The following is a 16,458-nucleotide window of genomic DNA, read 5'->3' as shown; positions in this document are numbered from 1 at the left end:
GATGCTGTGCTGGAGAAGCTTGCAGATATGGAGGAGCAGAAGATGCATCATCCGTGTTACTGGCCTAGCAGAAAGACTTTAAGGGTCCAACGCTCAAATTACTCACACAGTCACAACCAAAGTGGTTCCCCTGCCTAGGCAATCTCCAGGGCGGAATCAGAAATCACAGATTTTTCAGTAGCAGTAGCTAAACCCCCACCTCTAACAGCGATAGTGTAAATCATAGCTTAGCAACCGTTACTAGGTACGGCAGGTCTGTCTGGATTTCTCCACATGCCGATGTGAGTGTGTGTGTGCACGAGGATCTTGAAAGAGTTATGAGCTGTATCTAAAGACTTTTGGAGGGGGATTTTTTTAGCCTTTTTGAACCAAAAACACATGGCCAAGGAACATTTCATGCTACATTATTGTGTGAGGTCACAGGTTAAGTAAAAAAAAAAAAAAAAAAAAAAAAAAAAAAAAAAAAAAAGCCCTGTCCACGACTTACACAACTGTGTAGCATTTTCACCAGAAGAAGACTGTCTTTTGTATGATTTGGGGAAGTTTACACTCCAGCCGACATCACACAAGATAGGGTTACACCCACCAAACACATGGGTTAGTCCTCATCCTAAAAGCTTTTACCTCTTTCAAAATTAAAAGTGAAATATTGTTTGGAAACAGCGACATAAAAACATAAATCAAAACTGTGTTGCTTGTGAGGGTATGTAAGCTAAGCAGCCACACAGGGTTATGTTAAAATTGTATAATATCATCAGCATACGTAGAACACTAGGACTAACTAGCTCTACACTAATGTAGAGCTAGTTACAGACTTTTACTTAAGTAAAATTTTCAATGCAGCTGTTTTTACAGTGTGGTATTAGTACTTTTACTGAAGTAAAGGATCTGAATACTTCTTCCACCCCTGTCCATCCCTGCCGGACCCCTTGTGTGTTTTCAGTTAGTTTTTTTCTGCATGTCTCCCCATCCCGTTGCGGTTTATATTCTGCACCTAAAACCCCAGGAACTGTAAACTGTACAGTATATGTGTCGTGCGAGAACAGAGAGCTTGACAGATAGCTGTATTAGTCTATATCAATGACATTTCATTTCCAGGATTGCTCCGGTGGATTCATGAGGACTATGGTTAACTGGTCCCCAGATCTCTGCAGGTTTTTTTCCCCATCCCAGAATGCTGTGGAGGAATGTCTTGCAATGTGAGACTATAGTGACATTAACCTGCTTTTAAAAGGTCCCATGGCATGAAAATTTCACTTTATGAGGTTTTTTAACATTAATATGCATTCCCCCAGCCTGCCTATGGTCCCCCAATGGATAGAAATGGTGTCAGGTGTAAACCGAGCCCTGGGTATCCTGCTTTGCCTTTGAGAAAATGAAAGCCCAGATGAATCTTCCCCTTATGAGGTCATAAGGAGAAAGGTTACCTCCCCTTTCTCTGCTTTGCCCACCCAGAGAATTTGGCCCACCCATGAGAGAGAGGCATCATGGCTTTCAAACAAGCAAAGTGGCAGTTGGTCAAGGCCACACCTCCACCCTCCACCTTGCTCTAGTGGCTGTAGTTCTGCACCAAGGCTGAATTTCAGGAAAGAGAATTCAGATACAGTATTAGGGGACCACTAAGGCCTATATAAAAGCATCTAAAGAGCACCATGTTATGGGACCTTTAATTTAACGGAATTGTTAACACATAATAATGAACTTTACTTAAACAGAATTGACAGATGAGTTGTCATATATCAAAGGCACATTCTTCGTCAAATTTAAAGTGATGGTTCGGAGTAATTTCACCCTAGGTTCCTTTGCACCATGACCTCGAGCCAAACACCCCCCCAGAAGCTTTTTTCAGCTGGGTCTAACATTGGGAGAGTTAGCATAGCAGCGTTATCAGCTGAATAGCTTAGCGCAGGGGCTAATGGACCCACGTTTGTATCTCGTAAATGACCCCACTAATAATGCCTGAAATGACACCAAACATCTACTGTAGTACATATATGTTATGTACTCATAAAACGATGGATTGGAAAGTTTGTAAGTACACCAGAAGTTTATAAACATTTGCCTGCTCTCTTCTGCTCTCTGTTGCTTCTGCTGCTGCTGCTGCTACCTGCAGTTAGACGAGTGCTTAGGGCCATCTACAAATTACTATACCGAAAAGAGATACAACAGAAATATTTATTAATTTAATGATTAAATAAGGTAATGTCTCCAAACTTACCTCAGTTATTACTTGTCTCCTGCTAGTTATACTACAGTACTTAGTTAAAAAAAAAAGTTAAATTAAAAAATATTTTTGTTGCATCTCTTTTTGGTGTTGTAATTTGTAGACGGCCCTAAGCACTCGTCTTACTGCCAGCAACAGCAGAGAGCAAAAGAGAGCAGGCAAGTGTTCATAAACTTGTGGTGTACTTACAAACTTTCCAATCCATCGTTTTATGAGTACATAACCTATATGTACTACAGTAGACGTTTGGTATCATTTCGGGCATTATTAGTGGGGTCATTTACGAGATACAAACGTGGGTCCATTAGACCCTGCGCTAAGCTATTCAGCTGATAACGCTGCAATGCTAACTCTCCCAATGTTAGACCCAGCTGAAAAAAGCTTCTGGGGGGGTGTTTGGCTTGAGGTCATGGTGCAAAGGACCCTAGGGTGAAATTACTCCGAACCATCACTTTAACAAAGTCAATATCCTGTAATGTTCTATGTGCGTAAGAATGAGATAATAACTCTGGAGGGCACTATATGTCAGAACATGTGTGGGGGATGTGGTTATGAGTCACACAATGGTGAAGACCAAGATAAACAGGAGGCAGATAAAGGTGGGGCATGTTTTCCAATATGCATGTCAATCAAGACACAGTGACTCCTCTATTGCATTCTTTAGACTCAACTTCACACTTATCTCACAGGCTGACACACACACACAAATAGGCATGTACACACACTCCTCTTACCCGTCTGAGTCTTGGTAGTTGATGTTGAGTCTCTTGGTGGAGCCCAGCAACTCTGGAACGAGACAGAGGGAACGAGAGGAGAGGGTGAGAATGGAAAAAGACTTCAGTATTTGGTGACATATCGGTCTTTTTACAGAGCTCTCCAGAAGTCCCTCCATCCCCAGCGGTGGAACGTAACTAGGTACATTTACTCAAGTACTGTACTTGAGTACAAATGTTGAGGTACTTGTACTTTACTTGAGTCTTTTCATGCCACTTTCTACTTCTACTCTGCTACATTTCAGAGAAAAATATTGCACTTTTTACTCCACTACATTCATCTGTTACAGCTTTAGTTATTAGTTACTTTACAGATTAAGATTTCTGCACACAAAACATTATATATTATATGTATATTATATAGTTTATAAAATCTGATGTTTTATTATAAATGAAACTAGCCAACAATATAACGGCCTACTAGTCACGCTGAAATAATCAGACCATTAAACACACAACTGTTTGGATCCTTTACACTTTCTAAAATGGGGGGTTTCTGCATCTAGTCCTTTTACACTTTAAGTACATTTTCCTGACGATACTTACATACTTTTACTTAACATTTTCAATGCAGGACTTTTACTTGTAACAGACTATTTTTACAGTGTTGGATTAGTACTTTTACCTAAGTAAAGGATCTGAATAATTCTTCCACCACTGTGCATCCCCTGCCGGACCCCGTGTGTGTTTTCAGTGGGTTTTTTTTTTCTTCTTTTTTTTTCTGCACGTCTCCCCATCCCGTCATCACTCCTTCCTTCAAACAACCTGGCAGCCCCGACAGGATGGGGCGCTTTCCTCACCTCCTGCTGCCTCGCCCTCCCCTCTGTGAGCGCCTCTGACACCCTCATGGCAGCCAAATGATTCATAAACAAATGATTCGGCCTCGCGTGAATGTACCATTCCACCTCATTTACACTGCTATCTTATCACAGCTCTTTGGAACTGAGAGTGACAACCATAAAACCCAAGCATGCTAGGATAATATGTACATTTCTTTTTTCACAGCAGCATTGCTTGGCACAATAAATAGCATAAGTCAGTTTGCAAGACTGTACAAGTTTTTTTTTTCCCGACTCACCTTGGAACAGACAGACTGCTACTTGCCCCATGTCTCACTCATTCATTCTGTACTCCAGGAGGGAACTTACTCCAGTCCATCATATAGTCGCTTTCATTAGTCCTGCTTCCACAGGTGTTGCCACAACAACCAAAATCACAAAAAAATGTGATGAGATTCAAATTCAATATTTTCTATTCATTCAAAAACACTGTTCACAATGTCTAAAATTGAGAGCCAGCACTTACATAATGAAAATATCTTCCTCAGGAACATCAACAACGGCTACAGAGCTTTCCGAGGTTTGCAATGGAAGCATATACAGTACATTTTTTATTAAAAAGGTATAAAGTCGGAATTTTTATTGTGACAACACTAACTTCTTCTACATGCCCGATCCCCTTTTTTTCATCATCCGGCCATCATCCCTAAAAGCCTCATTCCAAATGATATCAAATCAAACTTCCAGACTTCAAATATCATGTATCCATCCTGAAATGAGAGCAGGAAACTCTCCTCACACAGCTAAATATGACTGAACGTCCTACAACACAGATCTACTGTAAAGGCCCTACTGTCCACCCAGACCCACACAGGAGCCAGACAATACAGAGCTATTCATCCTTTTCTCCCACTCAGGTGTGGAAAATCACGTGTGTGTGCGTGTGTCCTTGTGTGTCTGTCTAAGTGTGTGTGTCTCTGAGTGTATGTGTGTGTGTCTAAGTGTGTGTGTCTCTGAGTGTGTGTGTGTATGTGTGTGTGTGTGTGTGTGTGTGTGTGTGTAAGTGTCTGAGTGTGTGTGTCTTAGTGTGTGTCTAAGTGTGTGTGTGTGTGTGTGTGTGTGTGTCTCTGAGTGTATGTGTGTTAAGTTAACTTAGTTCCTGGGAATATTGCACTATTTTATGACATTTTGTAGACTAAACCAACAATAAGTTCATTAAAAATATAAGCAACAGATACATTAATAATGAAATGAATGGTTAGTTTCAGCCCCATTAAGATATATTCTAATAAAAACCAACAATTTTAAGCAAAACCATCAGCACACTAAATATACAAAAAACCAAGTCATTTTTCGGCATCCACTATGTACCTGCTGCACTTTAAATACTTTTATATTTATTTATCGCATTCTTATGCCACTGGATGGCCTTTGTCTTGTGTTTTTTTATATTTTTATGTTGGAATGGATCACATGAGTGTCACAATTAATTTTGTTATGCAATGACAATGAAGCCTTTCTTATTCGGATTCTGAAACACTAATTAGTTATTAGTTGTCGGAGGGTTGAACAGCGTCTGAACACCCCTTCCTCCACACCTTCCTGACGTTGGAAGGGGGTGGTGGTTCAACAATTTCTGTAACTTTACCAAACCGTCAATCCAACAAGCTTGTCCACCAAATGTAGCAGCTGGCCAGATGTGCAGCGGTGCAAAGTAAGGCAGGGTTTGAATTTCTCTGTTAAGCTCCTTTGTCATTTTTCACACAACTACTTCCATCTTTTGGTGTGTACTAATGAGAGCAACCATATGAAGGCCTTCGAGGAGAGACTGTAGCTCATGCACGCGTCAAACTCGAGGCCCACTGGCCGAATCCGGCCCCTCACAAATTCAGATCTGGCCTGTACTGTATATCAATTTAGGTTCACAATACATTTTGGCCCACCTACTGTATCTGTGCACCAAAACAGAAAGACGGGAAACTGTTTTTCAGACTGCAATTAAGCGACACTCAAAGCAGAATTTGGCAGATTTGCCGACTTTGAGACTAAGAAATTCCCCAAAAACACAGTGAGTTTGCATATTCACACATGTGAAAGAAGTTGTTTGTCTGTTTAAAATTTTTATCAGAATGATAGTTTTGCATGATTTGCTAAATTCTATGATGGCTGAGGAACTTTTTTTAGGGCTTTACGTCCACTAAATAGGATACATGAGACATACAATATACTTTACCTTATTCGAACATTCACTTTTTTTGTCCTGCACCAGCAACTACATGGATGTGGACAATATCGTCTTTTTGACCTACAATAAAACAGTCAAAAATACTTGACTTTTTGGGTTAAATTAAAGCATGTCAAACTATACATGTTTGGCCCTTGATGTGATTCTCATTTTTCAGTGTGGCCCCCTAATGAAATTGAGTTTGACATCTCTGCTGTAACACATGTACAGCCATAATGTACATGTAATACAACATATAATACAACATATAGTCTCGCAGAGCCAGACCTTCCTCCACAGCGCTGCTGAGGAGGTTCTTAATAATCCACACAGCATTCTGGGATGAGAGAAAAACGTGCTCTGGTTTATTGGCATTTCTTCCAATAATCATGGGTGGGGCTAAGCTCCGCACGGAGCCGCTGCAAAATAGTCTCGAGAAGGAACTTGTTTTGGTGGAACATGTGTACGTTCAAAAGTAGTTTTAGTCGTGCAACAGAAAACTCAGATTGGACAGATAGTCTAGCTATCTGTCTGGATTTACCCTGCAGAGATCTGAGGAGCAGTTAACCATAGTCCTCATAAAAAAAAAGTTTAGAATTCCCACACAAAGAAAGAGGAACGAAACGGACATCGGCAAAAAGACACGCATCCGGTGGAATTCCCAGGAGTGGAACTTTGTGGATATAGACTATACAACATATAATATGGATGCAGAGCAAAGGAATACATTTGGAGCAAATATAATTGATAACAGTCAAAGTACTTGAAACATGTTGAAGGATAATTGCAGTTTATTGCAACTTTTAACTATTATTTCTATCAGCTGAACACATTTGTACTCACTTGCGTAATTGTTGAGTCTTTGAATATGCCAACATTGCTGCAACAAACACAAGCAGTCAGACAAAAGGCCTTTTTCACAGAAGACATTTTGACATGTCACTGTAGGGAAAACCTTCATGTGTGAACAATAAAATGAAGGTGAGGTAGCTGAATTTACTTCAGGCTCCTGGTATTGTTAGTTTGGGTAATTATTTCACACTCCCTCTTTGTTTTCTCTTCCAAATATGTGTGACTAACCTGGGGGTTTGTCTACGTGTCTGACTGCTCATGTTTGTCTGTGACTTCTTGTCAGTGATGTTACTGCTGCCCAGCTCTCAGATCAGCAATGTTCTTTACTACCCAGCGGTATGACGGCCAAAACTATGAAAGTGAGACCCAATTTGAAATAAACGGCAATGTTCCTTTGAATAGAAATGTAGGAAGAAAATGTGTGGAAAAGAAAAAAGGATCAAAAGGAAATGCTTAAAAAAACCTTGCTCTGAAAAAGCTGTCAGAATAAATGTTCCACATAAACATAAAATGAATAAGAGAATACGAAGCAATTTGTGAATTTGTGGCATATAAACGGGTTCCCACTGGAGCACTGATTAAATATTCAATTCTTTCTCTCTGGTTTATTGATGTTATTTTTCAGCTCAATAAAACATTCTGATTTCTAGTGCAGCTGGGTTTTCTGTGCATTAAAAAAAAATTGTTAAAGCACAAAGATAGTTAGAAAAAATATTGTGCTGCAATGCTGCAGTGTAACCGATCTGTAAAATCCATTGATATTCCTGACTATCCCAAAATATACAGTACAGACTTTCTACAATATTCGGAGAGCTACACACAGAATGTCTACTATTCTTCTGGAGCTTAGAGGATAAAGGAGGCATTCTCACTTCCATGGTTATTTCCTGGGGCAGAAATGCACACTTACCCAGCCATGCACGGAGGTTTGGAGGAAAATGCTCTACACTCTGAGAAATAAATCCGTAAAATAACAGAAAAGGTTTGTCCCGTAATTAAAAACTTAAAAATGTGTAGCTATAGTCAAAACAAAGACCATTTTCTCTTATTTAAGATTCTCTCATACAAAGCTGCTCAGTTAGTAAACTTTTTTTTACACTAACTTTTGACGCTTGCTAATCCAAGTGCTGGTTAATAATTTATAATAATGGTGTGAAATGTAAATAAACAACCGTAAATCAAGTTCTACAGGCAATTTCTGTTAAAAATATACAGTCATCAGTCATTTCTTAGAGTGTACCAAGTGGTTACATGAAAGTGCACAGGCTTGCTTTACATTTCATTTTACAGCAGTCCAGTGAAGTTTACATGCAGGCCTATAGTGGAGCTGTTGCTGCTGGAGACTCGCATGAATACAAACAAGAGCCCAAAGGCACAAAAAGGCCCGCTGATAATCAGACAGATAGAGGCGTTGGGGCGTTGGGCTGCTTGCCAAGAGGGGTCTAAACTGTCCCGGCGGTATGGAAAGAACAGGGCCTTTCACAAGTTCTAGTTACAACACGAGCCGGCATTCCTCACATAGCACACCCACCGTGCCTTCCTACTCGCTCGCTGTCTCTCTATCTCCATCTACTAAACAGTCAACTCCCTTTTTCTCCCTTCTGCTTTCTCTCCCATCCCTCCTCCCATCTTCGCACAAAAAGTAGCAGGGGGCTTTTTCTGACAGCACGATCAATTAAAGTATCCGTGTGTGTGTGCGTGTGTCTCCACCCCTTACACCTAGGACTTGGTGTGAACAGATGTGTAGTAAATCTCAAGCATTGTGTTTTCTCGCAGAGACAGGGAAATTACAGACTCCGCTGCCTGCTGACGTCCACGGAAACAGAAATTATTGAAGGCAAAAGGAGCCGAGGAGCTGTCAGTGTGGCGGCCCTCTATGGTTTTCTATGGTCACAACAAACAAAGCAAAAGGGCACGTGATGCAGTGTTTTGATAATGTTATCAGATGCACGAGCAATGCTGTGAACTACTGTTGCTTTGCTCCCTGCACAGAAGGAAGGGATCTGGGGGCTTTGATGTGGAAAATGTAGTTCACTGAGGAGTGAAGAAACACTTAAAAGAGGAAGGGGAGAAGACAGGGGGAGGGAAAGATGAATCTATACCTCCATTCAGGTGAGATGAGAGAATGTTTTTTTGTGTGTCAACAAGAAAAACACGCAAGCGCTTTACTAAAATACTCGCTGCAAGATCGGATGAGTGTGCAAATGGCTCTGAACCTCTTCAGAGTAAGAACACAGAGGAGGAAAATGCTGGAAAATGTAAATAATAAATAAAAAGACAAGAAAAATGCTGGCTTGCTCGTGTTAGTCACCTTCAACAGGACTGCAGGTGGCAGAGGCGTCTGTTGCTTTGCTTTGCACGGCTGCAAATCTCATTTCAAAATGCTTTTAATCATGTTCCACGCATTAGAAAGAACTGGAGGAAAAATGCATCAAAATGAAATCACATTGCATTAGACTTTAAGGCAGACTACACTACTAATACCCCCCCCACACACACACACACCGCCCATGACTCTATGATTATATAATCCACGTGTCAAACTCAAGGCCCGCGGGCCAAATCCAGCCCCTTGCACATTTTGATCCGCCCCGCACATCAATTTAGGTTCACAATAAATTTTGACCCACCTAGTCGCTTTTCAACGTTTTCTCGCTTTCTCTGAAGTTTTTGTCACTTTTGCGGACTCTTTTTTCCATGTTTTTCTAACGTTTTTTTCTTTTATAAGACTATATAAGACATGCAATACTACAGTCAAAGATATTTGACTTTTTCTATGAAATAAAAGCATGTCAATATAAACTGTACATGTCTGGGCCTTATTGTGATTCTCATTTTCCACTGTGAAAATGAAATTGAGTTTGCCACCCCGGATATAATCCGACACAGAACTTCACCACAAGATGAAAATCAAACACATTTGACATGAAATGGCCTTGTCAAGTCGATATGTCTAATGTGCAAACAAAGAAAGAAAGTTAAATCTCCGTCTCTCTAGCTGCTGAAGGCTCCACTGTGTTCCCCAGCTGATCTCTGACTGGGTCTGCTGTGGCGTACAGTGGGTTCATCTGAGGCTTGTCCCTGAAAACAGCTGGCTGCTGCAGCTGGAAGCCATGTGGATGAGAGCCGTGAGACTGAACCAGAACAGTGACGTTGCCGTAAAATGAAAACGAGATGAAAAACGATAAAACACGAGGTAGAGCTGAGGGAGCTGCAGAGATGTAGGCCTTTAACAATTAATACATCATTGTCTAATTGGCAATTTTTTTTTAAATAATCACAGTTTCTTTGTTTAACCGCAATTAATTGCTAACATTAGCTAAGGTCCTAAGGGGTATGACTGTTGATGGTAATTGTTGATTTTGTTTATCAAGGGCCAGACATTACTGAGAAAAGGCAAATAACTTTGACTGTAATACTGCTATGCTTTCATTTTTGTTGCTTTCTCAGACACTTTTTCGCATTTTTGTTGACATAAAGCCCTACATAAGTCAGCAATAAAGAAAAGAAAAAAAAGTTCCTTATCCACCATAGAGTTTAGCAAATCAAACAAATGAATGATTACATTTTTAAAAGCAGGCTAGCAGACACCTGACTCACAGCAACCATGTTTCACAGCCGGAATATGAAAACTCTCTGCTTCTGGAGGGATTTCTGAGGCTCAAAATTGGCAAAAAAGTGTCGTGCAATTGAAGTTTGAAAAACAGTAAGCATGTCTTTTTGGGTTTGGCGCAGAGCTAGATTCAATTTGTTGTGAACCTAAACCGATATATTGGCCGGATTAAAACCTGCGAGGGGTTTCTGACACACGTTTATAGCAACACAAATGACAAGGCTGGAAACAATGTTTTATGATAATAAAGAGGCGTGGTTTACTTCATAGACTGTGTAACTGTGTTATTACATTATCTGGGTCACATGACAATGATATAACCAAAAGATGTATCTGGGATTCATTCCAAACTTTAATTTGTTTAAAAAAGTAATACATTTATAAATAATTTTTAATTTGCCTGAAAGAGACTGTCGCGCTAACCTGGCGGAGGTGTGTCTGTCTTCCGTGTACCCGTCATTTCTGTCTCCTGCATGCCGCCTCCCCTGTGCGTGCTCTGCATGCCAGCGCACGGGATTGTGCGCGCACTCTGGTGCAGGCTCAACCAGGTGAATTGAATTGTGGAAATTAGAAGCTTGCGCCTAGTTCAGTGTTTCAAATAGGCGCATTAGTCGTTTGACTGGGAGGAGACGGACAACGAGGTTGGCAGAGGCACAAACTCTTTCACTGTGAGGAACTGGGACCTTTTGATAATGACGGGCTATCGGTAAGCTCATGTGGACTTTTGTTTCACAGACTCTCGTTTTTGGATCCTTTTGTCTGTTGGTCTGTTTGTTTGTTTGTCTGTTTGGTATTAAATGTGGGAAATGTGTTAATGTCGCAGATAAAGTATGAAAGTAATTATGACTGCATGGTTTAAAAGAAATGTTAAACTGAAAACACTAAATGCTTAGATTGATAGTTTTCTAGTAAAATCCTGGGTAAAACCAAGTTGTGTTGCCTGTAAAATGCATTTGATCTTTTTTTTATGTGAGGGAAATACCTGTTTGTCTAAAATGTTTGTTTCTTTTTTCTTTGTTTATTTAAAGGTTTTTCACCTGTTTCCTGATCCTATTGCATTGTTGCATCAACTGATCGAAGGAATAGAATAAATATTCTTCTGAGTGAGATCCCAAGTCTGGTCCTTTTCAAGTGTGGGCACCTCACAGTGAAATACACTTGACAGAGACAATTACTAGTACAGCAACATTTGGAATTGTTACAGCTCTACAGAGATGCCTTCGTCACTACGAGCAACATCTTTTACATTACAAAGTCATTTGACCCATTATTAAAGTGATGGTTCAGAGTAATTTCCCCCTAGGGTCCTTTGCACCATGACCTCGAGCCAAACACCCCCCCAGAAGTTTTTTTCACCTGGGTCGAACATTGGGAGAGTTAGCGTTATCAGCTGAATAGCTTAGCGCAGGGGCTAATGGATCCACGTTTGTATCTCGTAAGTTACCCCACTAATAATGCCCGAAATGATATCAAACATCTACACTAGTACAAATATGTTATGCACTCATAAAACGATGGATTGGAAAGTTTGTAAGTACACCAGAAGTTTATGTAAATAACACTTGCCTGTTGGCTTCTGCTCTCTGCTGCTGCTGCTACCGGGCAGTTAAGAGTGCTTAGGGACGTCTACAAATTACAACACCGAAAAGAGATACAACAAAAATATTTATTAATTTAACTTTTTTTTTTTTAAGTAAGTGCTGTAGTATAACTAGCAGGAGACAAGTTATAATTGAGGTAAGTTTGGAGACATTACCTTAATTAATCATTAAATTAATAAATATTTTTGTTGTATTTGCAGTGTTGTAATTTGTAGACGTCCCTAATTTTCTATACGTTACCTTTAGTTGGATTATTTTATGGAATGCAACATGTCGTGCCCCTTGAGGGTTTTCTGGGTTTCCTTTGCATGTCTTTTTTACTTATGTTGTAGCCTATATGTAACACTGTTGGTTTTTTACATGTGCTAAATAACTCAAATCAGATGTTGGTGAGTCCAGCTGTCTCAGTTAATGGAGGTAGGATCTTTTCTCTCTTGCAGAACGCTGACTTAAAGAGTGTATTTCAACATAAAAGTCTGGTCTGGTGGGCGCCCAGATAGCTCAGTTGGTAGAGCGGGAACCCATATGTAGAGGTTTACTCCTCGACGCAGCGGGCCCAGGTTAGACCTGCGGTCCTTTGCTGCATGTTGTTCCCCCCTCTCTCTCCCCTTTCATGTATTCAGCTGTCCTGTCAATAAAGGCCTAAAAAGGACAACAAAATAATCTTTATAAAAAAATAAAAAAAATAAAAGTCTGGTCTGGTCTGGTGCATCTTAAATATTGCTCGGTACAAAATGTTTCTCACATTGTCCTGATGGTAAATCTAGTACATTTGTTGAGTGCAGCTTTCTGACATTTGCCCTTTTATTTTAATATCGGTTATCTCTGAAATGCCTTTTTTTCACTCCACTCCATATTTTTGCTGCATTTTGACACCATGTCACCTAGGAAATAAAAGTCATTCTTAAAAAGACTATGCAAGCGTCAAGACTGACTTATCCATTTCAAATCAAAAAAAAAAAAAAGACAAAAGCCTTTTCACTGCCGTCTTGACAAAATCAAGGGTAAAAACAAAACCTCAAATCAGTTCCTTGCAGGCTTGGCTCTTTGGATTTGTGTTAAAAGTTTTCCCTCTATGCTGCCTCTATACCACAGGGAATTCAAACCCACTTCTACCCACACCGACTTCTCATTAACAAAAGCAGAAAAGGACACTTGAGTCAAGTTGTGGGTTGAAAGAGATGAGAGATACCCCCGCGCCGCGACAAGCAGAAGGTAGCCAGCATTATAACAGTTACAGCCGCAGCGGCCTGGGGCGACACCAAAAACAGGGAGCGAGAGAAAAAAGGGGGTAATTTAAGGTCATCATCTCTCTGATGATAGATGGTTTGTGGTCAGGCAAGGCCCTCATCAAGGGAAACACTTATCTGAGGAACACATCCATCTAACTGCACCGATTACTGAGCGGGTAAACAGTCCCTCAAACCAAACCACCAAGGCAGAGTGGGGGACTTGGCTTCACTCCAACTGTCCCACACAATTCCCAATAAGGCTCCAAAAACATCATTAGGAATGTACTTGTTTCTGCAACACAGGTCTATAGGAACACACGTTTAATATTGTATGATTTTAAATAGGCCTGCACGATAAATCGCTATAAAATCGCGATCTCGATTCACCCCTGTTCGCAATTTAATTTTTAAATGACTTTGATTCTCATTTAATTTTATGAGTCGACTGTTTTAAAGCGTTTTAAAGCGCTCCCAAGCGCTGCAATGCTCTCCGTTCTAGGTTCTCACAAAGTTCAGGGCTTCACCCTCAGCCAATGACAAAGCGCCTTTTAGTCACGGGTTTCATCAAGATGTTGGGTCTGGGAACTCACCATTGGCAGGGCTCAATCCGAGGGGCGGGATAAACAGTTGTCTTTCAAATTCTGTCTGCACACAATAGGATAGCGCTACAACCAGGCAGAGCAACGAAGGAGGAAGAGAAGCTAGTTGGTAGATTAAACTTTTGCCGTATCCGGTCGGCAAAACTCCGAACACATCTTCCATTTTTTACGATTTCTGTGCCGTTCTTTGTTCTTTTCTCAAAAAAAAGCTTAACTTAAATGGCCAGTATGTACTTCATTTTCTTTATTCATTGAAGCCTCAATGAGTTGACAGGCTTGTGGTGATGCGCAATGTGCTATAGGTGCCAAAAAAAAAAAATCTATGTTTGGTGCTGCCAATTTCTTTTGTTTTGTCATGGTTCATGTATGCAATAAACTTTACACTTCGTGGCAGAGAATTGTGATATTTCTAAGCTTAAAAAAAAAAAATCATGATTCATTTTTTCCCCGAATCATGCAGGCCTAATTTTAAATATAGGAAAACAAAAACAGAAGTACAGGTTCATAATCCATGAAGCTACTGAAAACATCCAGCTAACCGTGTCTCCACTCTTGGCTTCAGCAGGGCCAGAGACCTTGGCAGGTGGTGACCCAAGCCCTGTAGGAGTGTGTGTGTAGGAGTGTGTGTGTGTGTGTGTGTGTGTGTGTGTGTGTGTGTGTGTGTGTGTGTGTGTGTGTGTGTGTGTGTGTGTGTGTGTGTGTGTAAAAACAATGTGATTACACTAGGATGTTAAGTCTCACCAAGTGGGAGCCATCATCCAGCTGTCTGTGGTGGTCAGAGGACAGAGACGGCTTTGGCCTAAAAACTCCAGCTTCAAAGAGAACTCCAGCAAAGTTGTGAGACTTTTAGCAAAGAATGTGATATGGTGGTATCTGGTGATGTGATGTTTCAAAGGTTGCGTACAAGAATTGAGTAAATGGCAGGAAAGATTTCACTTTTTAAAACCCTGGTTGGGTCTAAGCCTAAACACCGCTCCATTAGCTTAAATGGATTTGTCAAGTCTATATGGCAAGGTCATCACTGGCTAAAGCTTGGGAATATCAACGCTTGAGGGCTGAACATGAACCAGCAAAGAGCCAATCAGGGGTTATTTGCAGCAACACAGTATTTTAGTACTTTAGCATTGCACTCCTATAACACTGTCACAATCACAACAAGGGCTGCACCACATGAGGAAAATATCTCATTGGGATTATTTTGACTGATATAGCGATGTGAATCACGATATTGGACGGCATGGGCATTTTTGTATCTTTATTCTCATTTGAAAATATTAAAATTAAAATGTTTATAGCGTGATTTATGTGAGGCTCTGTACCAAACAATTAGTCTGTAGAATGAGATTTGTCTCTGCAGCACCACAATACTTCATTCTGAATGGTTTGACACATATTTTGCCTTTCACAAATATTGCGCATGGTCCACACACATAGTGTGTGTGTGTGTGTGTGTGTGTGTGTGTGTGTGTACTGTTAATGCAGCTGGAGTTTACTGCCACAGTTTCCAGACACTCCGGAGGAAAGAAAGGACAGTATAAACAGTGCACACCACGCACCCAGGGGCATACTCATACACCAAATGTGTAAAGTGACACAGTTTAGGTTAATCAATTCTTCATCAACTGCTCCGTCACAGCGTCATTTGCTATGAGAATAAATGCTGGAACTAGGTCTTAAAAAGAACAACAACCTCAACATCAGAACAGTCCTGGGCCGTATTACCCAATACATCTCTATTGTTAAAAATATAGAGAGTAATCTTGTGCCTGGCAACTAGGTCAGACTCATTCAACATTCACTGACAATGAGCCAGTGTGGAAATAAAACAGCGGTTGCTGTTGTTGTGTAGCATTGTGTGTATGAGTGTGTGCACGTGGACCAGCGTTGTATACGTCTGTATACGTCCTCCTAAACAACAGGAGATTAGAACAGGCACACCTGCAGCTTTCATATTACATAACATGTCTCAACCCTGCACCTTAGGGACAAAACACTTTACATACCATTCAAATCATCTGTTTACTCACTGCAGAGCTCCTTCCTTATTTCCATACTTTGGGTTAGACCAGTTTACTACCTTCAAATTAAAGTATTGGTCTTGTGGAAAACTAGTTTGTTATTAATATTTCTCATATACCTGGGGTCGGGCAATATGATGGTATAAACCAGGAGTTGTCAAACGTATCACTCAACGTTCCGCATCTCAAATTATTTTAATGTCAGGGTTCCGGAACAATTAGCAATAACAAGTAAGGGATAATCACCTCAAGGCAGGGCAATAAACAGTTTGATATGCCCGGCTTGTGGACGGCTTACCGCCGGAGAAGAAGTCTCGTGTTTATTGCCCTGCCTTGAGGTGAACTACAGTGAATAACGTTAGCTCAGCTCAGTTTCTATAGCAACTACACATCAAACATGCATTCATTATTCCAAATAATTTTTATTTGCAGTAAATGTATGACAAAATTATTGATTCATTTATGTGTAATAAACTGGACATTCCCATTGATTGTAAAATGGGACATATTGAAGGTCATAGTGAAAGATGAATCGGACGAGGT

The 16,458-nt window shown here is 40.4% G+C and overlaps 1 protein-coding gene across 1 annotated transcript in view; it reads right to left on the bottom strand.

Annotated features, from left to right (window-relative positions):
- Window positions 1-16,458, bottom strand: part of LOC114548713 (CASK interacting protein 2) — an 83,646-nt gene that overhangs the window by 46,400 nt on the left and 20,788 nt on the right. Inside the window, exon 3 of the mRNA XM_028568742.1 lies at window positions 2,959-3,010. Coding sequence (XP_028424543.1) covers window positions 2,959-3,010 — 52 coding nt within the window. The remainder of the gene's footprint in view (window positions 1-2,958; window positions 3,011-16,458) is intronic.

This window comes from Perca flavescens, chromosome 21 (assembly GCF_004354835.1).
Source record: "Perca flavescens isolate YP-PL-M2 chromosome 21, PFLA_1.0, whole genome shotgun sequence".
NCBI lineage: Eukaryota > Metazoa > Chordata > Actinopteri > Perciformes > Percidae > Perca > Perca flavescens.
This window is presented reverse-complemented; position numbering and strand designations above follow the sequence as displayed.